The following is a 24468-nucleotide window of genomic DNA, read 5'->3' as shown; positions in this document are numbered from 1 at the left end:
GAGATCTGCACCCTTGTGTGGGTCCATCTTCAATGCATGGCACCCAATGCTTCTTGCCAGACCAGTGCTCTCTTTTCTCCCCTCACCCATTGTACGATCCTCAAAGATTCCCCCAGAAGTGTAACTAGGGTGGAGCCTAAGGAGTACCTACCCTAGGCACTTGCACTACCTATGGTTCTCCTGGAGAAGGAGGCGCTCGCTGTGGTTGTTTCATACCTCCCATTTCTTGAAGGGGGCACTTCCACTAGAGAAGGAAAGGTTGTTTCGAAGCTGCAAGTGCCTTCCCCTCTGGGAAGAACCCAGAAGTAACATCACCATGTCATGTGACATGGTGATGTCACATCCCTGTGTGCCAGGGCTGCTAGTTATGTCTCTGGATCCCCCTCACAAACTAAGCATCCCTCCACTTGTTGCAGTGTTAATAAATTTCCTCCTGGACTCCAAATCCTTTACATTTTATGCTCCTTTGACTGTGTAGGTATGAGTAGAAGAGGAGTTTCGAAAGAACAAACATTTATTGGCTATCAAGAACATTAGGTATTAATTTTAACTACCTGGACATGAACCCAGAGTTACAGGTTGCCCAACCTTAATTCAGAGACCCAGATGCTTCAATGGCCAGAGGTGCTCATGCAATAACACATTAAGGGCACAATCCTAACCAGGTCTACTCAGAAGTAAGTCCTATTTTGTTCAGTGGGACTTACTCTCAGGAAAGTGTGGTTAGGATTGCAGCCTAAGACTAACACAACCCACCCAAACAGTGCAAGGATTTGAATCATGGCAACCATACAGGGGAGATTCATTCAGCCCATCAGACTGGAGGCATTGGCTCTAAAATACAAATAGCTCACTTATTTTTAGACAATTAAAAACCCCAAACTTTACCTAGTTAATAATACTACCACCTGTAGGTTCAAGCACCCCCTATTTATGCACAGTGAATTTAAATCTCTCTCCGTTTAAGAGCGGTGGCTTTCAGAGATGATATACAGCCACATACTTTTGCAGGCTGTGATGGCACCTCATCAACAGAAAAGTATTTCGCTCACGGAAGGAGTCCTTGCACAAGTGGAGTGCTCCTGCTGTTCGCAGTTGAAGTTTTCATCTGCTAAGGGGGTTCTTGATGGCAGAATCGCTAGTCAGGATGCCATCTATAGAAGTTGCTCCTATGTCTTCATAACTGGAAAAATATGGCATGTGAGTTAGAGCTCCATCTGAGCAACCAAATAGAATGCAAAACATTCAGGCTGGTCTTCAGGTATCAGCCAGGGGACCACAGACTATATGAGCGCACAATTCTATACATCTTTGGTCTGTCAGAAGTATGTTCCACTATGTTCTTATTACTCTCAGATAATCGTGCACAGGATTGCAGCCTGAATGACTACATGGCAATCTATAAAAAGGATTCCTCTGAGTGACGGGAGGAAATGATTGTAAATGGCTGGTTTGAACAATAATAATATTGTGAATAGGCAAGTCTTACTCAGGAGGCCACCAGTAAAACCGTGCAAAGAGAAAGGACTGAGGGACCAATCCTATCCTACTTTCTAGCATCAATGCAGCTGTGCCAATGGGGTGTGTGCTTCATCCTGCAGTGGGAAGGTAGTCACAGAGGTCTCCTCAAAGTAACGGAACCTTGGGGTGGCATTGCAGCTGCACTGGCACTGGGATGTTGGATAGGATTGAACCCAGAGATGCTATGCGTTCCCTGTGCTACTTTTCCACTGGAAAAAAGTACTGCAGCTGCAAGGAAGAAAGATTGTTCCCCAACCGCCCCCCTGCCAAAATAATATGGTAATAATATGGTAGCAATATTATGCTGGCATAGCTTTCTTGCTTGGTATGCCTGGGATGCAATTTAGAATAAACCAGTGGCAACTTTCTATTCCTGGTGTCTTTAAGTTGTATTCCTGTAGAGTAGCGACATCCAGAGGCCAAAGTGCTACTTACTGTCCTGCGTGAGATGGTTTTCTGCTTCTCCTTACTTTCAACAACTTTCACTCTTAGCTAATGCTGCAGTAAATTCAACAAGATTAAAGTTGTAGATAACTCTGTTGGTCCATAAGAAAAAATTCAGAAGTCCCAGTCTGGGAATACCTTTATTAGGACCAACCAAAGGTCAGCAAGTTTTCAAATACCCTGTACTCCAGAACTTTTCACCAGCCTGGATGTTAAGCAAAGCAGAAGTAGATGAGGGAGGGAAGATGAAAAAGCTTTTATTTATTTATTTATTTATTTTTATTTGAACAATTTATATTCTGCCTTTCCCATGCTGAAGCAGTTGCTCAAGGAGGCTTACAAAGCTCCATGTATAACAATAAGATAACTAAAATCAGTTAAAAACAGAACAAAAAAGAAACTCCTCCCCCCAAAAGGGGGGAGTTAGAGCTTCAACATAACTAAAGAACACATTATTTATTGAGGGAATGTTTCCAGCAACAGGAAGAGTGGGAGGAAAGCATGCAAAAACATTAACTAAAATTAATTAGTAAACGGATGCCAATCTGCAAGATAGGAGCCCAGGGTCCTGGGTAGGCCATCCACAAAGCCAACTGAAGCAGTTGCCTCAGGCAGGAGATGGTGTGTATGTGTGTGTGACCATCCCTAACAGTCTACTTGCTTCCAGTGATCCTGCTCCTTTCACTACCTGGGTTGATAAAAAAAAATAGGGGACAGAAAGAGGAGATATGCAGGAGGGCTGAGCTAGAACATTGGCGAATAGGAGGTGCAGAGGCTGGCACATCATCAAGCAAGGGAGAGCAGCAAGCAGCATGCTTTTTCAGGCACCAGGTCTTCGGCTCACCCTGACAATGTCTGTGTGAGAATTAATGAGGGGATGAGGTCTTGATGGCCCTCTATGTAAGCAGAGTGCTGAATCCCCTGGGATTCTAGAGTTTTGGAATATAACAGACTCTGGTAGGAGCAGGATAGAGCAGTGGTTCTCACATATTTTGCAGTGGGACCCACTTTTTAGAATGAGAACCTGTCAGGACCTACTGGAAGTGATGTCATGACCAGAAGTGATGTCATCAAGCAGGGAAATTTTTAACAACCCTAGGCTGTAGTACTACCCACACTAACCCAGGAGTAAGTCCCATTTACTAACATTGTTAAAAGCATATACATAGTAGCTTGTTAAAAGTACAGGTCTGTAGCATTTCCCCAAATGCAGTCACATATCATGGTAGCATCAAGTCTAATATACTAAAGATAAAATATTGAAATGAGTGGGGACCTACCTGAAATTGGCTCGCAACCCACCTAGTGGGTCCCAACCTACAGTTTGAGAAATATTGGGATAGAGGAATGCTACAGGTCTCCATGGAGCAATAGATAGGGATCGGCAGGAATGGAGATGCAGTTTGGCTGCTACAAGGGAAAAGGAAGCAAAGAAGGGACACATCACTTGTCTAGAGAACAGTCCACAGTCATAGACAAGAGGGGACTCCCAAGAGAATGCAGGCTGACCTAGGAAGTGGGGCCTAATATTAAGTGTACTCACTCCTTTCCTCCTCCTCATTTTCCTTTGTTGGACAACCAGCTGAATGGGGAAAAGCACTGATAGAATTTCCCCACTACCACAAGCCTAGGCTATAAGACCAGACAGAGGGAGGCCATCTGGGCCAAACCCCCCTCCCTGAGAACTCTAAACCCCAGGGGTTCGTACTAGAATCCCTTGCAGTACCTGCAGAGCAAGAAGTGACAACCCACTGACCTTCCTGCTAACCAGGGACCATGCAGACAAGATAAAACAGAACAGTTCTATTTTAAGTTTGAACAACAAAAGAAGGAAGGTGGGTCAAAAAGGACCTTGCAAAATAAGAGAGGGCTTTGCAAAATGGACAGAAAAATACATGATGCATGCTATTTAGACATTTGCCCTAGCTGTGGAACCTGTCCTAAATGAAATTCCAGCTCTTTTCACTCACAGATCAAGTTCTCAGGCTGCTGGAATGGAATTGCCCCAGCTTCCTCTGTGCTGGGAGATATTACATTTGCTGGAGTGGTTCATGGCACTCCCTGGCTGGTGGAGTGGAACAAAGCAGAAAGGTATGTGAGCCAATTGGCAAGTATATTTCAGCTTCCGGTGGGGATTCATCATACCTCCTAACCAAGATGAAGATGCAGTTGGGGAGATGATTATTCCTGGCTCCTCCGTACCAATACATTGAGCTTGCAAGGGGTAAGATACCAGGCTAAAAGATGCTTATAGGCCTGTTCTGGAGACCTTGCTGGATTGGTCAAGACAATCAAAGCTAAATGAGTTTCATATGAAAACTCATTCTATACTAGCAGTAAACAAAAAAGTGAAGGTTACTTGAAATTAAATGTTTTGTGGCTGCTACATGCATGAGCTATTTGGGTACTGTGGTTTGCCCTACATAGGTTACTGTCATGTGGTTTTTCTCCATGTCTCTGGAAAACACCCCTTGTGGATTGTCTTGGGGAAAACTGTGGTGATCCATGGCATCCAAAGAATTGCTTCCATGCCACTTACTATTCATGAAGTGGGACGTTGGACTATATTCATAGGCACATTCACATGAGAGGAAATCCCTTGGGCTGTGTGTGATTTATTAAAAAAAAAATCCCTGTGTCCCTCAAAAACACTGTGTCCCTCAAGTGTTATGGAACTCTGTCTTTTGGCTGTGGTTACCTTTGCTATGCTTTGAGGAATTGCCCAGATACGTTGATCCAAATTATCTGCTGTGATCTTTCAACTTTAATTCTTTGTTAGTCTGGCTGCCTATTTCTAAATAAAACAGAATTTGCATCTATTGTATAATTGCCCACTAGACAGGTATTCTGTTGAGTTTATGTTCTCATACTTTGACATCATTTTAATTTTAATTTTCTCTATTTCACAGACACCTTAAAAATACTGCTTAAAAAAATGTGTAAAACCAGAATTAGAGAAACATGGGCAGAAAGGTTAAAATGAATGTTAGGCTTTTTATTCTACACACTGCACCTACATTATACTATAATTATGAGTGACATACACTCTCACAAATGATGCACTTAAACATTACTATTACCTCTTTTTGAAAGCCTGAAACACACATATACAGAAAGGCAATGTGACAATTTATACTATTTGCACCATACAAAAACCTTTGACTTTTCAATGTACTATGGCTACATTTAATATAGTGAAGTATAGAAGTGTAAACTTTTGAAGTTTATTTCAAATCAACTGCTGTAAAATTCACCATACTTTTCCCAATTGTCCGCTGATAAAAGCCCTGGATTTTCAGATATTTGCATTTCGGAATGCTTTTTTTAAATAAAGCTCTGTGCAAATAACCTTGTGAAGCTAAAATTATGAAGCACATACAATCCAGTCTTTGAAGAGCAACTTTTAATTTGCCAGATGAGGACTTCCAGCAAAACCTACCACTTTAAGGCATCATCAACATAAGACTTGAAATTGTGCTCATTTTCATACTTCTATAACTTGCAAAATCTGTGGTCCATCATGCAGAAAACACTCTTTTATCTAGAATGTTAGATGCAGAGGATAATATAGCCCCACAAACCAGAGTGTTGGATGCAATTTTGATTCCTGATTTTTTTGCAGCAATTTGCATTTCAGATGACTTAGTTGTAGCAACTATACTATGCGGACAACCTCAAGTCTGGGTGTATTGCAAAAAAAAAATCCATTGCAGTTCAGCACTTTAACGGCTTTCATTCTCGGGTAGTTCAACTATCGGAGCTTCATCAGTTCTAAGACGCTTAGATGCTGGTGGGTGTTCAGGTGGTGAGGGTGTCTCTGAAATATTGAAGAAAATCCATGTTAAATATTGCTTGGGTTTTTGTTCTGGGATGATAGCTAGATTCTTCCATAGTCATAATGCATTTTCCCACCAAACCTATGAAAATTACATGGGACCCATTCATTACAGTGTCCACATACAGCCTGGCATCCCAAAATGCAATCATGGTTTCATGGGTGGGAGGTATCAGAACGTTTTAGGCCACACCAGTTAAGACAACATTTGTGTGACACCTACATTTTTAAACCATTTTTTCATTTTATCTTTAAACCATTTTATGACCTTTTTTTGTTGAAAATATATAAATATTCTTCATAACAACAACCAGGCATCCCAGGTACTTGAGAAGGTCTCAATGTCTGAATAAAACAAACCAGTCAATAAAATCTACCTGACTGTGTGAAAATATCATCATCATCATCATCAACAACAATATTTATAAAAGCAAAATAGGACAAAAACCAGGCATCCCAAGTCATTGGGAAGAACTTGATCTCTGGATAAAGCAAAACAGTCAATAACATCTACCTGACTGTACAAAAATCTCAAAATAATAAATAAATTGTACCGTGTTGAATTGTTTCTGTGGAAGAACCTGTAGAGACTAGATTTGTAGATGCCAAACCTGGAGTATCTGCCTTTAGAGGAATCAAGGCAACTCTCCTAAACAAGACAGATAAGAACTTTTGAAATCAGAGCCTCACTCACAACCATCACAACTTTTCCCTATTCTTGCTTTTCTCAGAGTCACATCTTCTCTACCCTTCTTTGCTTTTTTCTGCACTTCTGGGGCTCAGGCCCCTCAGAGATTCTGGACTGAAGGAAGGGCTCTCACAACTAAATTTGCCAGAAAACAGCTTTACCCCTGTAGAAGGCCTTGTCAAAGTTATGAGAAGGGCAGATTATTTCCTCCCTGGAAACTATATTATTGCTTTTACCTTGGCGTTTTACTCCATGCTTGTAAGGTATTTAGTGTAATCCTCCTGGGTTGGTTTCCTTTTGAACTGTGGCTTGATGACTGCATGGATTTCCTCTCTTCTGAGAAAGATGGTGGAATATTTCTAACACCAATAGGTGTTGAAGGTAGATCTTTGCTGCCAACTGGGGTCTTGCACTGCACAGTAGGGCTACTTGAATCCATGGTCCTATGAGGAGGAGTGCCATCCAATGGTTTGGGAACTGGTGAAACAAGACTGGGAGTCTGTCCCTTTTTCATTTTCTTCTCAGCTGTATTAGGGGTTCTGGTGATTAAAACTGGCTTCTCTTTCAGTGGTATTCCAAGTTCATCGTCTTCAAAAGTCACAAAAGAACAATATCCATCCGTAGAAGAAATAGCAAGGAAAGACCCATCACTAGACCTTGTGTTTATAGAATCAAGAAAAAAACAACAACCAGTGTTTAGATAACCCTAATTACTCTCCAGTAATACAAAATATGCACATACCATTTACTTGGAAGTCTTTCTGAACTCAGTGTAAACAGAATGGGGTTCCTGGTTCATATTCCAATTATGCTGAAAAACCTCAAACTTCTCGTTACTAAAAATGACCAAAATCAGCTTTGACTTAAAGGTTCTCGAGACAATATTTGTAGCTGCTTCTCAAATAGTCCAATCCTATCCTTTGGGCCCTGCTGGCAGAACAATCCTGCCAGGTGTTGTGTGCTCTGGAGAGTCCAATGAGGCTGCTACAGCAGTCACTGGTGGCTGCATGGGTGAGGCCTCCATCTCTTGGCACAAGGTAGGCTGGCAGTGGAGAGAGAGGAAGGATCTGGGGTGTTTCTGGGCAGGGAGGAGAAGGTGCTGGAGGAGGCAGCAATGGCACATGCTGGATCCTATCATCTTTTTTTCAAACCTCCCTGCCTCTTTCTTCCTTGGACATATGCTACCAAAATAGGTGGTGTATGTCTGAAGAGGCCAATTGCCACTTGCTACCTATGAGAAGGTAGGTAGAAAATATTTTTATTTATCTCTTGCAGGTTGCCCAAGTGCTCCTTGCCACTATAGGATGCAGTGAACACCTTTTTGTTTCCCGTGCACTGGCGCTTTTGGCGGCAGATAGGATTGGGGCCAAAAATAAGCAGGATTCCACCCACTATTAAGTATGCTGACATGGATACAGTGTGTGAGCTATATCTACCATGAGAACTTCTGTTACTATGATGAGGCATTTTGGAGCTTCAGAGATCACAAATCATGCTAAACGATGTAGATATTAGAGAGACTTCCACAAGTTTAAGCAGCAGTCCAAAGGCTTAAGTTTGTATTTAGGTCAGCAATTTCTCATTGTTGGGATTAGATAGGTGTTAGAATTGCAGACAAAATTATGATTTTCAGAGCAGTACTAAAAATGGTTGAAACATTAAAAATGATGGCAAACAAAAAGTTTGCAGTAATATTGAAATTCAGGTTCATCACAGATTCATATCTACATTGTTTTTCCTGGCACTGGAATGTTTAGTGAAGTACAAAAGTAAATACAGTATACATTAGATACTGCCTTGCCAATATTGAATAAACACTTTAACAAACCATGAAATCGAACTCCATATTTCTCTCTCCTTGGGAAGGAGAAGCTCTACAAGATCCTTTAAGGCAGGGGTGCTCAATAGGTGGATCACAATCTACCGGTAGATCGCGAGGCAAAATGAGTAGATCGCGGAGCCCTGTCTCTCCAAACTGTTAATATGTCAGTTTCATCCCCAGTATGTGGGGTGGGGAGAGAGGAGAGGCCTCCCGTGTGCTTCCTGAAGCATCTGGTGGGCCACTGTGGGGCACAGAAAGCTGGACTTGGTGGGCCTCCTCTGACCTGGTCCAGCAGGGGCTCCATACATCAAAGGGGGTGTCTGTCAGACACTTCCTTCCCCCCTGGTAGATCTCCGGGCCTTGCTGGGTTTCAAAGTAGCTCTCGAGCCAAAAAAGTGTGAGCACCCCTGCTTTAAGGTGTAAGAATGCAACCTATGAAAATCTCTATTACAGGCTTGTGTAGGCTAGGGTCTAAGACTTCCCCAGTTTAACTCACTATATGACCTTAGGCAAGCAACACCCTCTCAGCCAGCTGTAATATGAGGATACTTAAGCCATTTCTACCCAACATTGCATATACATAACAGGGATCAAATGTGTACACCTGTGGGCAGGGCAGAAATGGGTTAAACAGGGTTGTAGTAAAGATTACAAAGATGATACATGTGAAATGCTTTGCACATTCAAAAATCATTATACAAATGCTAAGTTTTATTATTAGTGCCAGTATACAGAAGAACAAACCATTTCTGAATTACCAGAAACCAGGTAATCTGAATTACCTACCACGAAATGTCACTCAAAGTATGGTAATGTATATTAGATACATAACCAAAAGGAAAAGATTGCTGTGTGTCATAGAAAAGCACAGAATCTTCAGAAGCAACTGCAAACACCAACCGATAGGGCAGATTTATTAGACCAGTCTTCCGGGAAGCTTCTTCTAAAATATAAAGAGTTAACACATGAAAAACATCTCCCATTCAGACTAGAAAACTTTTACAACCATATTATTTTCTATTCTGCAGTTTAGAATCTGATCAAAGAGGCCTAAATTAAATGCAAGGAGTGTGTGTGTAAGCTTCACTATCACTTTGATCTTGAACCTGTGCTATATGAATTTTCAAGGTAGGTTGATGCAGACTAGAAGTAACATTTCAAGTAGTGCTTTAATACCAAGCTGGAGATTTTATATTTCTCCTGTTACCAACTTGTTAAAATATTCTGTAGCATTATCTACTAAAAAGAATATTTCTTCCCTGTATCATTGTATTACAGAATTTCAACACAAGCCTACTGGAAGTAAGTCCTACTATGTTCAAAAAAAGCTTATTCCCAGGAAAAGAGGCAAAAGGGTGCAGCCTCAGAGAATCAGGAAATTCTTTTTGTCATACTATGCGACATCTGCAAGAGGGATCTGAATGCCTTAGGGATGGACCTCAACAAGTGGGAAACCCTGGCCTCTGAGCGGCCCGCTTGGAGGCAGGCTGTGCAGCATGGCCTTTCCCAGTTTGAAGAGACACTTTGCCAACAGTCTGAGGCTAAGAGGCAAAGAAGGAAGGCCCATAGCCAGGGAGACAGACCAGGGACAGACTGCACTTGCTCCCGGTGTGGAAGGGATTGTCACTCCCGGATTGGCCTTTTCAGCCACACTAGACGCTGTGCCAGAACCACCTTTCAGAGCGCGATACCATAGTCTTTCGAGACTGAAGGTTGCCAATACAATAATACTATGCGACTTCAATGTATTGTTAGGAGGCAAAGATTTTTAAAAAGGGCCAGGACACAGATTTCTCTTTCAATATTTAATCTGAGATCTAATGCGTTCTCCAAAGGATTTTCCATACCTTCATTAAGCACCGGTCTCAGTTCAAAGTAGGCTGGGCAACAGCGAACAGCTAGGGTTGCCTTTCCAGGACAAGGTAGATGAGCTATGGGCCTAATAAGAAATTTCTGTTTAGAAAACAGAATTTGTAATATGCATTTTAAAATATGGACAAATGTATATCCCCAAATCCCTACCTTTTCAGATTTTTTCTGGAAAAAACATATGTAGTATTTGTTACATTTTCTCCTGATTCCACACAGCCTGCTGAGAAAGTTAAAGTAATGCCAAAATGTTAGTTTTTTCCACTTAGTTCTTCATTCAAGCTATTGCTAAACTAAAAAATCCCAAAACCTAATATGAACCAAACCTTTGCATTCTCCTGTATCACAATTACAGTGTTCCAAAAACTTACACTGAGACTTCAGTCCTCAGGAATGTAGTTAGGAGCGTGAAAATGAACAATGTCAAATATTACAGCAGCATTGCACATCACAAACATATCAGTTTGTGTTTTTGTCTTAATTACAAATATTCAAGTAGTTCAGGAATAGAGAGACCATGAAGGGCAGTGCACTTCTTGCACTTTTCATTTCCTGCACAGAGTCTGAAATACTAATGTGAAGGTGTTGACAGAACTGTATACATTTGTACACGGTAAACTAAATTAGTATTAAATGTGCCTGGCATGTTGGCCAAATCTAGCTCACCAACAAGGCTTATATGAGAGTTATTAATATTACGCTGTGTACTTAGTATTAGAAGGGGCAAAACTAACTTTGGACTCCAACTCCAAAAAACAGGCTCATCAAAAACTGCTAAAACTGGAAGAACTCCAGATATAACAAACAGCTACTAGAATAAGAAGCAATCTTCCAAGGAAGTTTGGGAACACGCTACCTATATTTTGCAAACAAAATTAGAAATGGAATGTACTGAGTGGAACAGTAAACCTGCTGTTAGTTTGGGAATGGAAGTGATTAAGCCCTACGCACCCTTACTTTGCAGTAAATCCTACCAAATTCAGTAGGATTTATTTCCAAATAAAATGTGTTGCAACTAATGCAAGTCAGTGAATGAGTAATGAACTGACTCCAAGATGTTGACTTTTCATGGATGCAAGTATAAATATAGGAACTTTAATAAGAAACAGTTCCCTGAATTTAGACTTTGTACCATCTCTTATGAGGATCTTTGCCTTACTTATATAAAACTGCCATCTTTAAAAAATTTAGTCTCCAACTGTTCTGCTTTCAACATATAAGAAGGAGAAAGACTCAAATGAGATGGTATCACTTATTCAAGTGATAAATAGGGATTTGGAAGTCTGACACTGGTTGGATACAGTACTGGCACATTCTTCTCTTGCAGACCATAAGCTACAAAGGAGTGAATAAGTAACTCTCTTCCTCCCCAATGTTTCAATTATTAATGTTAATGTGAGCCATCATTTTACTTCACATAAGAATTTGAAGTAAAAAAAAGTACATAAAAGGTACCAAAAGAAGCTCATAAAGAAGTACTGTTTAACTGATTTTACCCTCTCCATTCAATAGCTCTCTGGCCTGACCTTTCAATACCTTTCTTCCCCATTTATCCCCATGAATGTATGCATACCACTCCTTGAGGATTTCGTTTCATGAAGTAACTGTAGTCAGTGAAAGCTTATGGTGAAAAATCGGTTAGTCTTTAAGGTGCTACCAGCAACAATATTTCTATTGCAAGATGAACAAATTGAACAGTTTTCCCTATGCAAGTTACAAAAAGTGATCTGTCTAACCACATGGCTTGGTAAGTGTTCTTTTAAAGCAGTTACACATGAAGTCAAGGGGTTTACAGATCCATTTTTAAAAATTTTATACACACACACACGTTTTGATTTGTCTTAGGGTATTTCATTGAAAGAATTTTGTTCAAAATTCAAAGGAAAAATACACTAAAATATATACATATAGGTACAATCCTTTAAATGTTTAATCCTCAAAAGCAGACAACTGTGGAGGAACTCTGCTAACTGGACAAGGTGGTACTTTTAGAAAGTGGTGCTCCTATATTTAGCAGAGAAGAGCCTGTTTACCCTAGCACAACATCTTTTGAACCAGTTGTTTGCTGGCAGTTTTTCTGCATATTTTTTAAGACTGAGAGTCCTTTGGGGGTAAGGAATCATTTATTTAGCTACATAGACCATAATTTTTAAAATAAATAATAATTTTATAAATAGTAAAAATATCTGCACATACCAGGGGCAAGAAGCAGAGAACCATCAGGTGTAAAAGTCAGTCTCCGAAAGAATGACTTCATGCTGTCATCATGAAACATCCGGTAACTTTTCACCTGAAATATTTGACAAGTTACAACACTGCAGTTATTTCTAATTACAGTACAAGCAGCTAATGTGGATATCAATTTGAAAATCTGTTTATTAAGACCTGCCTGCCCTCTTAGTAATTTCTCCAACTTCCTACTGTTGCGCAGTGCTACTCAGTACCATTTTCTGCTTTTAAAGTCATTATATTTCCATGAATATCCCCATGTGTCTCAGAGTTGCACTAGTGAGTCAAACAGTTCACTTAAAACAGTCGTGAAAGACCAAACTTATTTGTTTTTTGCATTCCCTTTCCAGTTGTTTCAGCTAATTAAGCTTTATAACGTGGCATAAGTGTTTTTTCAAGCTAGGAGCTCACTGATTATGTTCTTGTAGGAAAGTTATGTGTGATGTAATCCTGAATGACAAACGTGCCTCACAGAGATTTTCCTTCTTATATCAATTCATACAAGGCCTGCCCTGTCCTTCTATTGTTAAGTAATGATTCCAGCCACAAAATGAGGAAAAATGGAAAGAGGGCTTAAAAAAAATCCTTGTGTGTTAGCTCCAAAAATTGAGATGCATGGAAATAGAAAGGGGTTGTGCTGAAAGGTTATTAGCACAATCCAAATCAGAAATAAAAAATGCACCATGCAAGAGGATGAGGCTCAGAATTTGAACAAATTCTCCCCCTTTACAGTCTTCCTATTCCTTTCTCCCATCTGCATCTGCAGACAGGAAGAGCAAAATGAAGTATTGGCAGACACTACCTGCTGAGGTTGAAGGAAGGGTAAAAATCAAACCCCAGTATGTAACATTTCCAATGAAGTAGAGGCATACTGAGGGCTTTTGGTGCCCAGGACAATGCGGTAACGTCATGACACTGCACAGCGTCATGACATCATTAGGGTGCATGCGCTTCAACGACTTCCCCAGTTGGGAAGCCGTTGGAGTGCAATCGCTTGCTCCACAGCTGGCCAGGTGATTTTGCCTGACTAGCTGCTGAGAGGATACAGGCGCTCCAACAACTTCCCCAGCCAGGAAGCCGTTGGAGCATGAGGGCACGCTCAGCAGTTGGCCAGGCCATTTCGCCCAACTGGCTGCTGAAAGGTGCATGCGCTTTAATTGCTTCTTGAGTTGGGAAGCAATTGGAGTGCATCTTCTTGCACCCACCCTTCAGTTTGCGCCCATGGCAAGAGCTACCTTGTGCCGCAGAACAGTATGACTCTGCAATGAAGAAAGCATGACAGTTACTAGAACTGAAGTGATAGCAATTCTGCTATGATTTTTTACTACCAGAATTTTGTTTTGAGACACCCATTAAAGAAACAAGTTAGTTACTGACCTCTCCTTCAGATCCTCCTCCTGAAGGCATTTTGGTAACATTAAATGCCACCCGTTTGGTCTGTGTGTTATATACTCTCAATATCCTACATGTTTAAGAAAAAAAAGTTGTTAATGTACATCTTCCTCTTCGTGTGTTGCAGTGTTTTCTAGCCTCTTCATTCTTAAGTCAATATTCTGGTTCTAGGCAGTATTTCTTTTTGAAAAAGACTGATTTTTTTTTAAGCTACAGGATAGCAAACAAGACAAACACTACAGCACCAGTGTGGGTGAAATTATTCATATCAGTTTTGTCTATAAAAAAGGTGAACATGAAGTAACATTTAAAGGAAATTTTAAAGGAAAAAGGTATGTAAAACAACTAAAATAGTCCATCACTGAAGGATAACATTTGAATATTTAAATAAGAATTTTAAACACTATAGAAAACAGCACTATCAAAAGATTCCATTGGCATATTTAACTTCCAAGTAATTGTAACTCACCTATCGCAACTAAGAGTTGCAATGTACTGTCCTATAGGGTCCCACGTTACTCCTTGCACATAACTTTTATGTTCATTAAAAATGGAAACCTTTTGCCCTAGAAGCAATACTAAGAATTAATTTCTTTTCAAAATGACAAAATCACCATCAAAATGATTTCTGAAGCTGCTCTAACATGATCAGGGCTTAATGGCCCAGTTCAGATATCACATGGAAATCATAGGTTAGTCCTGGTTCCATGAGAGATCCTTGAGCCTTAGGGATAAGTATTCCCCCCCCTTTTTGTGGAGGAATGTTTTCACTTTTGATTCTGTTTTAAAGCAAGCCACAATTTGCCATGAACCAAATCCCTGTTTCATATCTTGGCTTATTTTCAGGCTTTGGTTTGGACTGGGACTGTAGCAACCCTCTACAGTTCTGATCTGTAGGGCCTTATCTAGCTGCAACAGACTAAAGAAAACTAAGCCCAAGACTAGGGGTGTTCAAATATTTACTCAGAAGTAAGCCCATTTTGTTCAGTAAGGTTGTAATCCTATATTATAGGAAATACTCTACCCATGACAGCAGATAATGCTTTAAAGATCACATGGAATCTGGTGCTAAAGCCACAAAATGAGTAAAATAGCAGAAGTGGAACTTAGATTCAAGTTTCCAAGCTCCTAGTCCAGTGGTGGCAGAGATGCTTCCTCCACAGCCTGCCCCTACACCCTCACCTTTCTTCTTCTTTGTATTTAAAAATAACAGGACATGCATCCTGACTTCCTGCTTTATTTAAAGGAACTGCAATGAAGGAAAAAGTTAAGCGGAGATAGGAGCAGGCTCACTGCCTTCTACTTAAAATCAAATCAGAGCTGTTCTGAAGCAAATCAGAGCTGTTCTGTCTGTGGCAGGCTCCATGGAGGCAGGATCCGTAGATCAGTCTGAAAAGCACACTGAGTTTATTTTGGTGCTTGCTGCAGCTTGCTGCTCAATGTGAGCCACAAGGTTGCTTCACTCTTGGGCCACTCCAGTCCTAGTTCCATTCTCTATACACTGAATCACTCTGGTAATGAATTGGATCACTGCTTTCCACGCCAGGTCCACATGGTGCAAAAGTACTTTTAAAATGAAAGGTCACTGCATTTTCCTCCCCCACTGCAACTGCTTTTTGGATCTCCTTGAAACTAGATGACATGATATTCTAAGTCACGTTGAGCACATCTTATTGGGCAGAAAAGGGAGAATATGAATTGTCAGGGATGGGCAAACTTTCAACTTTAGGGATCCTGGACCTTCAACAATTGTGTAGGAGAGAGAATTTCAGCACATTCAGATTGTCAACTGTGAGATAAGCTGCACCTGCTGTAATTCCCTCTTCTATACAATTGTTAAAGATACAGGATTTCTAAAATTGAAAGTTTGCCCACCCCTGGTCTAGATGAATGTTCAGCAGCACACACCCCTTAAGAAAAAAATCATCAGGCACAGGATGTCCTAAGGCAGTGATGGCTAACCTATGGCACATGTGCCACAGAGGGCACGTGGACCGTTGTTGGTGGGCACTCGAAGTCATCCCCCAACTGCCAGGCGCAAGCCTCTGCTTGCCGCCCGGGGTAAAGGAGGGAGGGGTGAGGCCAACTGGGGGGGGAGGAACAGACAGCAGGGGGAAGAGCCAGGCCCCCGGTGAGGAGTCACTCCCAGCAGCCCAATGGGAGCACTTCCTCCCTCCCCTGTCTGGGGTAAGGCGGAAGGCTCACAGGAAGCCAGCCTGTCAGGCGGGCTCAGCAAAGCTGCTGCTGCTGCTTGGGGCTTGTTCCAAGGAAAGCGTGGCTGGGATTGCAGCCTCAGAGCCCAATCCCACTATCTACTCAGTAGGATTGCATGTCTACTCAGAAGTAAATTCACTGTAGTCAGTGGGGCTTACTCCCAGGAAAGTGAAGGTAGGATTGCAGCCCTAGTCAAAAGGGTGGGGGGGGGGTTGCTCCTACTTTAAGAGCCCAGTCCTATGCATGTCTACTCAGGAGTCAGTCTCATTAAAGTCATTGGGGCTTGCTCCCAGGAAAGCATGGCTGGGATTGCAGCCTGAGAGCCCACTCCTATGCATGTCTACTCAGAAGTAAGCCCCATTACAATGGATGAGGCTTACTCCCAGGAAAGGGTGCCTGGGATTGGAGTCTGCTCCTGTGCGTGTCTCCTGGGAGTAAGCCTCATCCACTCTAATGGGGCTTACTTCTGAGTAAAGAGTGGCTGGGATTGCAGCCTTGGAGCCCACTCCTGTGCATGTCTACTCAGAAGTAAGCCCCATTAAAGTCAATGAGGCTTACTCCTAGGAAAGAGTGGCTGGGATTGCAGCCTTAGAGCCTGCTCCTGTGCATGTCTACTCAGAAGTAAGCCCCATTAGAGTCAATGAGGCTTACTCCAAGGAAAGAGTGCCTGGGATTGGAGCCCGCTCCTGTGCATGTCTACTCAGAAGTAAGACCCATTAGAGTCAATGAGGCTTACTCCTAGGAAAGAGTGGCTGGGATTGCAGCCTTAGAGCCTGCTCCTGTGCATGTCTACTCAGAAGTAAGCCCCATTAGAGTCAATGAGGCTTACTCCTAGGAAAGAGTGGCTGGGATTGCAGCCTTAGAGCCCACTTCTGTGGGTGGGTCTTTTTTTTAAAATATATTTTCTTGTTTAAGAAAATGAACAGTGGCAAGGTCTTGCAGCCACCCCCTCCCTGACAATAGTTCTTTGCTCAGCATGTAATTAGTCTGTGGAACTCTTTGCCACAGGAAGCAGTGATGACAACTTGCCTAGATGCCTTTAAGAAGGGATTGGACAAATTTCTAGAGGAAAAGTTCATTAAGGGTTACGAATAATTGTGGGTAAAAGATGTTAATGTACGAGTTGTTTTTTCTAAACTAAAACCTCAATATTCAGGTTAAATTGCTGTGTTGGCACTTTGTGATAAATAAGTGGGTTTTGGGTTGCATTTTGGGCACTCAGTCTCTAAAAGGTTAGCCATCACTGTCCTAAGGTCTGAAACTAGAGAAGCTTAGCAAATGGAGAAAAGGATGCATGAACAATAGCTTAGTAATTACCTTTGCTGACATCCCACATTATAGCTGTATTGTCAACTGAAGCAGAAGCCATGTAATTTCCATCAGGGGTCCAGCAAATGTCATACACATCTTCTAAGTGACCTCTAGAATCAAGCATAGCAGAGAGTGACTCTCTAGTTAGTAGAAGGCAGTTATGAATAAATATAAAGGCACAACACTGGTGATGCTTCCCTAACCATCTGAGTTCTGCCCATTATTACAGTATAAAGCCATCCAGCAAGCAGATAAGACTTTAAACTATCATTGTGGTTGCTTAGTGACTTTGCAGTGAGTAGAATTGCTCCAAGTGAAGTACTCCAGCCCCACTGCACACTTATCTCTAGAGCTCCCATACCAAAGTACTTTACCCATTGGAGAAACCTAGTACTGTTGTAGCAGGGGAGACGTTCAGCAGCTACCATAGCCTTTTTCCTCAGCTAGTAGAGGTTGTGGAAAAATCACTTGTGTAAGGAGAGTTAGCAATTACCCCTTAAAAACACATAGGGAATGCTGCTAAGAGAAACGTTTACTGCCATTATAAAATTTAAGACAATGTCTTCTTTTTAAAGAAGTGTGTCAACAGCTACAATTAAAGTTTAACAGATTAATCACTTGTGTATTTAACACTAGAACCAAGGCATCTTCCTTCCCTGGCTTCCCCACCTGTCTACCTGGGCTGGGGTGATATGAAAATAGTTGCAAAGTGTCACTGGACTTTCTGAATATGCAAGAAACTTGGCATTTTTCAACAGCTGTCTGCTTCCTGTCCCCAGCCCAGTGGAGATGGCTGGGAGTGGTGTGGGAAGGGCCATGTGGTTAGTTAGAAACAGAAAGGGAAAGAGAGCACACACAGTCATCTTCATAGCTAACAAAGAATTCAGCCAGAGGAAACAGTCATGGAGATGAACTTTGAGGCTGCCACTACTGTCCACAAGCCCTTGAGCTATGATGTCAACTTCTCCAGAGTTGTCCAATCATGTGGTTCCTTTAGCTGACTGAGTAGGAAGTGAACTGCACTCGCATTCCATTCAGCTAATATAAACTATACATCTTCCTCAAGTCCACTATTAGCAACTGCACATTGTCATCTGCTGCTGAAATGCATATGCGTAACTCATAGCTGGTCTCACTTTTCAGAGGAGTGCATGTGGTTCATTTTGTTCCTCTGCTATTTTTCAAAAGGGAAGAAGGTCTCTATTAACTGTAGACATTCTCCACCAGCTGGGCCCCTGGAATATACATGCAGAGACTCCACTTTATATAGTGGAAATATAGGGAATGATTAGCAAACTTGATAAGGTGGGAACCTGTATTAGCCTGCAGAATGCCCTTCTGCCCTAGCAGCTTCCTGATTTAAATAGTTTGTGATACAACAAGATTCATAGTCTACAACAGTATAAATGGCTGTGTGATGTCAAAACACTATAGAATAATAGCATAAGAACTGACAGCAAGAAAAAGAAATCTGGAAGAGGGGAGTGCTCTCACAACCCAAACACTGGACAAGCAACTGATTCTGGCCAGAGGAATAATTAAAATTAACCAAAAGTTAAGATGATTTACCTTAAGGTTTTAATTACTATCCAGTTTTCCTTGTTCAGCTGGTCGTTATCATCATCCTGAAAAGCAACTGGCTCTAGTTCTTTGTTGTCATTCAACTTCCACAACAAAATCACAGCATCTACAAACATTAAATTCAAAGAAAATATTTGTTTTGCAACTTAAAGAGTCTGTCCCAGTGGTTCTCCAACATTTAACACTGGGACCCATTTTTTAGAATGAGAATCTGTCTCGAACCACCAGAAGTGATATCATGATCAGAAATGACATCATCAAGCAGGAAAAATGTTAACAATCCTAGGCTGCAATCCTAACCCACACTTACCCAGGAGTAAGTCCCATTTACTATTGTTGTTAAAGGCATATCCACAGTAGCCTGCTTAAAGTACAGAGCTGTAACATTTCCTCAAATGCAGTCACATACCAAGGTAGCATCAAGTCTAATATACTAAAAATAAAATATTGAATGGGGACCCACCTGAAATTGGCTTGCGACCCACCTAATGGGTCCCAACCCACAGTTTGAGAAACACTGGTCTATCCATTATTTTATCATGATAGCATTACACAGCACACAATAGCCCCACAGAATATTTAACTTTAAAATACAAGAATAATCCTAGATTGTATTGTATTTTAACTATAACAGCAGAACTAAGCAATTAGGCTTGTACCTGTAGCTTTTCTTCTGCAAACAGGAAGCACCTCTATTTACATATGGGAGAAGAATGATTTCCATGAAGAATGATGATAGCCCCTTGATACTGCCACTCAATGAACTACCATCAAGTCCTGCTCGGCAAGGGAGGGGGGAATGACACAAGACCAATCCCCCCCAGCACATTTTCAGCAGGTGTAGAGAGCAGCTGTGACAAGGGGTTAGCAGACATGTTTGCTTCTGCCTGCACTCTTTAGGATACAACTCCTAGACTGCAAATCTCTACACAGACCTTTTCTTTTTTTCCTCTTTACAATTTTAGTTCTTGGTTGACCTGTGGTCATCAAACTTTTACACTGAAGAGATTATACTACAATTGAATAATTTAAGCTAAGTCTTGAGGGATTGCAATGGAATTATGTCTTTCACCTTAAGGGGGCAGAGGCCAGGGCCCACAGGCTGTGGCATCACAACACCCCAGTTTGAAAAGTCCTGGAAAAAAGGAAGGAAGTGCAGAGACTTGTCTCCACCTCTGCCGCTCATCCCCCAGCTGGGCTTTTGCTTTGGAGGAAAAGCCTCTCTCCTGGTGCTGAATGGGGAACTGCTAACAAGAAAGTTGGTCTGCAAAGGCTCTTTGTTGTTTTTTTCCAGAGACCATCGCAGACCACCTAGCAAGGTCTAGCAAACCCGACCATGGGTTGGGAACCCATAATATAGAGGAAATATGCACGGTCAGTTCAAGAATTCAGATTTAATACATAATTACCATCTCCTCCAGATGCTAGAATCTCACCACTGGGAGCAAAACGGACAACATTTACAGCTTTGGTATGACGAGCTAGATTGGACAAGAATTCCACAATTGCTTTCCCATCTGGTCCTTTTTCTACTTTCCATATCTAGTTATAAAAGATTGCAATGGTAGAAAATACATAAGCATTCTTGGAAATTTTGAGAAACTGCAGGCAGTTGACCTTCACTATTCCAATGATACTTAAAAACCCATAATTGTGTACATGATTCACTGCATATAGCTATTAACTTCAGAAAACCAATTTTACAACACTACGCACATCAATTCTTTCTTAAACAGAACCCCATTTGTAATAACTTAGGGCCCAGTCCTATCCAATTTTCCAGTGCCAGTGTAGCCATGATAATGGAGCATGCACTGCAACCTGTGGTAAGGAGGCAGTCACACAGGCCTCCTCAAGATATGGAAACATTTGTTCCCTTACCTCAGGGCTGCATTGTGGCTGCACCAGTGCTAGAAAGTTGGATAGGATTGGGTCCTTAGACGTTCACTTTCAAGTGCAGTGATCTCATCTACAATGATTTTTATATCTATAGCTGACAAAGTTACACAGACAAAAGAATACAGTAGTTTCATAATCAAAATTTACTGGATTTGCCTATAAAAATAAGTCAGACCAATCTGTCTGTGCCATAGACAAACTTTTACAGAAATCCATTGTATAGAAAATAACTTGCAGCCTCAGCCATATCATCATAGATTAATGTCTGTAACTCACACGAACAGCAGTGTCCACTCCTGCAGAGGCCAATCGATTAATTTTTCCATCAGTTCCATGTTGGAAGTCTAAGCTGTACACGGGCTCTTTATTGTGCCATGCAATTTCACAAGTGATTACCTTCATTCTTTCTAAAATAAACAGAATTTTGAGGAATTTGCCTTTTATTATGATGAAATTCAAAGTTAATACATCACTGTCAATAATAAAGTAATTTTCATAAAACTACTATGAATCTGTACTGTATTACTGAACTGTTTATCTGTATACAGTTTATTTTCCCTGGTCCTCAGAGCGCCTCCAGGAGGGAGGCACCAGGTACAGGGGCAGCAAATGCCACCCCTAGGTATCTGCCATCTGGGGGGGGAAGCAGCAGGTGTGGGAGGGACAGTACCTTGGGGGGGGGAGCAGCACAGTGGCGAGGAATGCTGCTGTACCTGGTAGTACAGTAAACAATTCCTCAATTTATATTCTGTTAAGCCCTGAGGAACTGTTTTACAACTGAATATAATATCTTAAGAGATATCATATTGATATAATACTACCTGTATAATTGTATATAGATATAAATTGATATAGTTACAATACTTCAGTGACATTAAATTATAGCATGGTAGAACTATATGCTTTTTGTATATTTTTCTAAAGGCCAGTCAGTCCTGTCCTTTCCTCTCCATGCATGCATATACTACGACGCAGCTCCTGACGAACAAACAGAAGAAAATGATAGAGGGATTATTTTCTTTGTTTTAATTATTACTACTCAGGGAGGTATTCTGAACACTCATAAAACATCTATTTTTGTTTCCAAAGGCATAAAAAACTTAATTAACAAAATACGTGGTTTACATGTCAAAGTTCTCACTGATAGTTGAAATCATCCCTCAAAATAAAGGCAAGGGGCCTTTAGCACAAAGTTTCAACAATATATGAACAGCGTGCTCCTATTCATAACTACTTAGAAGTCAGTCAGCTGTGTTCCTCAGGGCCTATGCTTGGGTAAGCATGCCCATGGTTGCAACCTAACTACATAAAGAATGCAAAAACAACAACGGAAATAAACAACTGAGAAAGTTTCTTTGGAACTAGAGGAAACACATACCAAAGACAATACTGAATTGTCTTTGTACAATACAGTACATAGCTGAATTTGGAATTACAATCATACTAAGTGGCACTTTCATTAGTACATCACATACTTTGTCAGTTACGCTACATTGGCAGGCCCCTTACCTGTCACTCAACCCCATCCATCTCTTCACCATTACAGCTCAGCTCAACACTCCTATTACAACCTATCACCTCTCTGCACACACTTACATAAGAACCTAAGAAAAGCCCTGCTGGATCAGGCCAAAGGCCCACCTAGACCAGCTTCCTGTATCTCACAGTGGCCCACCAGATGCCTTAGGGAGCACACAAGACCACAAGAGACCTGCATCCTGTTGCCCTCCCTCGCATCTGGCATGTCATAAGAATATAAGACGAGCCCACTAGGTCAGGCCATAGATCCAACTAGTTCAGCTTCCTGTATCTCACAGTAGCCCACCAGATGCATCAGGGAGTACACAAGACCACACTGCATCCTGGTGCCCTCTCTTGCATCTGGCATTCTGGGGTGGCCTACTTCCAAAATCGGGAGGTTGCACATACACACCCTGCCTTGTAACCCATGATGGACTTATTCCTCCAGGAATCTCCCCTTTTAAAAGCATCTAGGCCAGGTGCCACCCCCACATCCTGTGGCAAGGAGTTCCACAGAGTATACATGCTGGGTACAGAAATATTTTTTCTCTCATTATGTGCAGTGGGAAACTGGAAGAGACCGTTTAGAGATGAGTTGCCATTCACAGGGGCTGCCATCAAGCACACTTAAGTATACTGCACCCACACAGCTGCACTCCAGGACACGCGTTTCCCATGCAATGAGAAAACAAACTCCATACACGTGTATGCGGTGAGCCTCCCTCTGCTCCCTGCAAAGCAGTGTGGAAGGGAAGCAGAGGAGGGCCACCTCTGCATGCAGCACTACAGGGAGGGAGGAAAGGAGGAGCCCCACAGGGGTCCCCCCACCCCAGCCTAGCCCCATATGAAGCCTGCCTTCCCTCCCTCCTACCTGGACTTTCTCCTTTGCGTGCCCCCCTCCCTGGGCTCTGCCTGAGCGCGCGCGCCCTGCCAGCCTCCCCTCTTACTTGCAAGAAGAACCGAGACCTGGACAAGTTGGCAGCTCAAACCCAATTCCCGGTTCCCGCGCGCGCGTCTGCGCGCTTGGCCTCCGCCAGGAGCCTATCACTGGCGGGCTTGCTTGGTCAGCAGAGCGCCAAGGGCGCCACCTAGTGGACGAATCCCGTCTCTGCCTCTATTCTCCTGCTGCTTTCCGAGCGTGGCTGTCGTTTGCTGGCCTCTTTGTTCTTCCTCCTGGTTCAGTCCCGGTGGCGTAGCTGGAGGGGGGCGGAGCGCTCAGGCTGGCAGGGAGCCTCAGCAGGGTGGGCAAGCGGCCCCTCCCTTCGGAGCCATTCCCGGCGGGGGGAGCAAAACTCCGGGAATGGCTCCGAAGTGAGGGGCCGCTTGCCCACCCTGCTGAGGCTCCCTACATAAGAACATAAGAACAGCTCCACTGGATCAGGCCACAGGCCCATCTAGTCCAGCTTCCTGTATCTCACAGCGGCCCACCAAACGCCCCAGGGAGCACACCTGATAACAAGAGACCTGCATCCTGGTGCCCTCCCTTGCATCTGGCATTCTGACATAACCCATTTCTACAATCAGGAGGTTGCGCATACACATCATGGCTTGTACCCCATAATGGATTTTTCCTCCAGAAACTTGTCCAATCCCCTTTTAAAGGCGTCTAGGCTAGACTCCAGCACCACATCCTGTGGCAAGGAGTTCCACAGACCAACCACACGCTGAGTAAAGAAATATTTTCTTTTGTCTGTCCTAACCCGCCCAACCCTCAATTTTAGTGGATGTCCCCTGGTTCTGGTATTATGTGAGAGTGTAAAGAGCATCTCCCTATCCATTCTGTCCACCCCCTGCATAATTTTGTATGTCTCAATCATGTTCCCCCTCAGGCGTCTCTTTTCTAGGCTGAAGAGGCCCAAACGCCGTAGCCTTTCCTCATAAGGAAGGTTTCCCAGCCCCGTAATCATCTTAGTCGCTCTCTTTTGCACCTTTTCCATTTCCACTATGTCTTTTTTGAGATGTGGCGACCAGAACTGGACACAATACTCCAGGTGTGGCCTTACCATAGATTTGTACAATGGCATTATAATACTAGCCGTTTTGTTCTCAATACCCTTCCTAATGATCCCAAGCATAGAATTGGCCTTCTTTACTGCCGCCGCACGTTGGGTCGACACTTTCATCGACCTGTCCACCACCACC

The 24468-nt window shown here is 42.3% G+C and overlaps 1 protein-coding gene across 1 annotated transcript; it reads right to left on the bottom strand.

Annotated features, from left to right (window-relative positions):
* Window positions 1-4982: 4982 nt before the first annotated feature.
* CHAF1B (chromatin assembly factor 1 subunit B) lies at window positions 4983-23319 on the bottom strand. The gene is made up of 14 exons (XM_066621743.1): window positions 23293-23319; window positions 21082-21212; window positions 20316-20448; window positions 18895-19012; window positions 17332-17435; window positions 14270-14366; window positions 13786-13870; window positions 12376-12469; window positions 10333-10402; window positions 10158-10249; window positions 9097-9253; window positions 6725-7144; window positions 6355-6449; window positions 4983-5782 (listed from the first exon to the last, which is right to left on the bottom strand). The coding sequence occupies exons 2-14, from the start codon at window positions 21205-21207 to the stop codon at window positions 5688-5690; spliced, it is 1686 nt and encodes a 561-aa protein (XP_066477840.1). The 5' UTR covers window positions 21208-21212; window positions 23293-23319; the 3' UTR covers window positions 4983-5687.
* Between the last annotated feature and the right edge of the window lie 1149 nt (window positions 23320-24468).

This window comes from Tiliqua scincoides, chromosome 3, assembly GCF_035046505.1.
Source record: "Tiliqua scincoides isolate rTilSci1 chromosome 3, rTilSci1.hap2, whole genome shotgun sequence".
Taxonomy (NCBI): Eukaryota; Metazoa; Chordata; class Lepidosauria; order Squamata; family Scincidae; genus Tiliqua; species Tiliqua scincoides.
The sequence above is the reverse complement of the archived record's forward strand: the minus strand, read 5'-3'. Positions and strand labels throughout refer to the sequence as shown.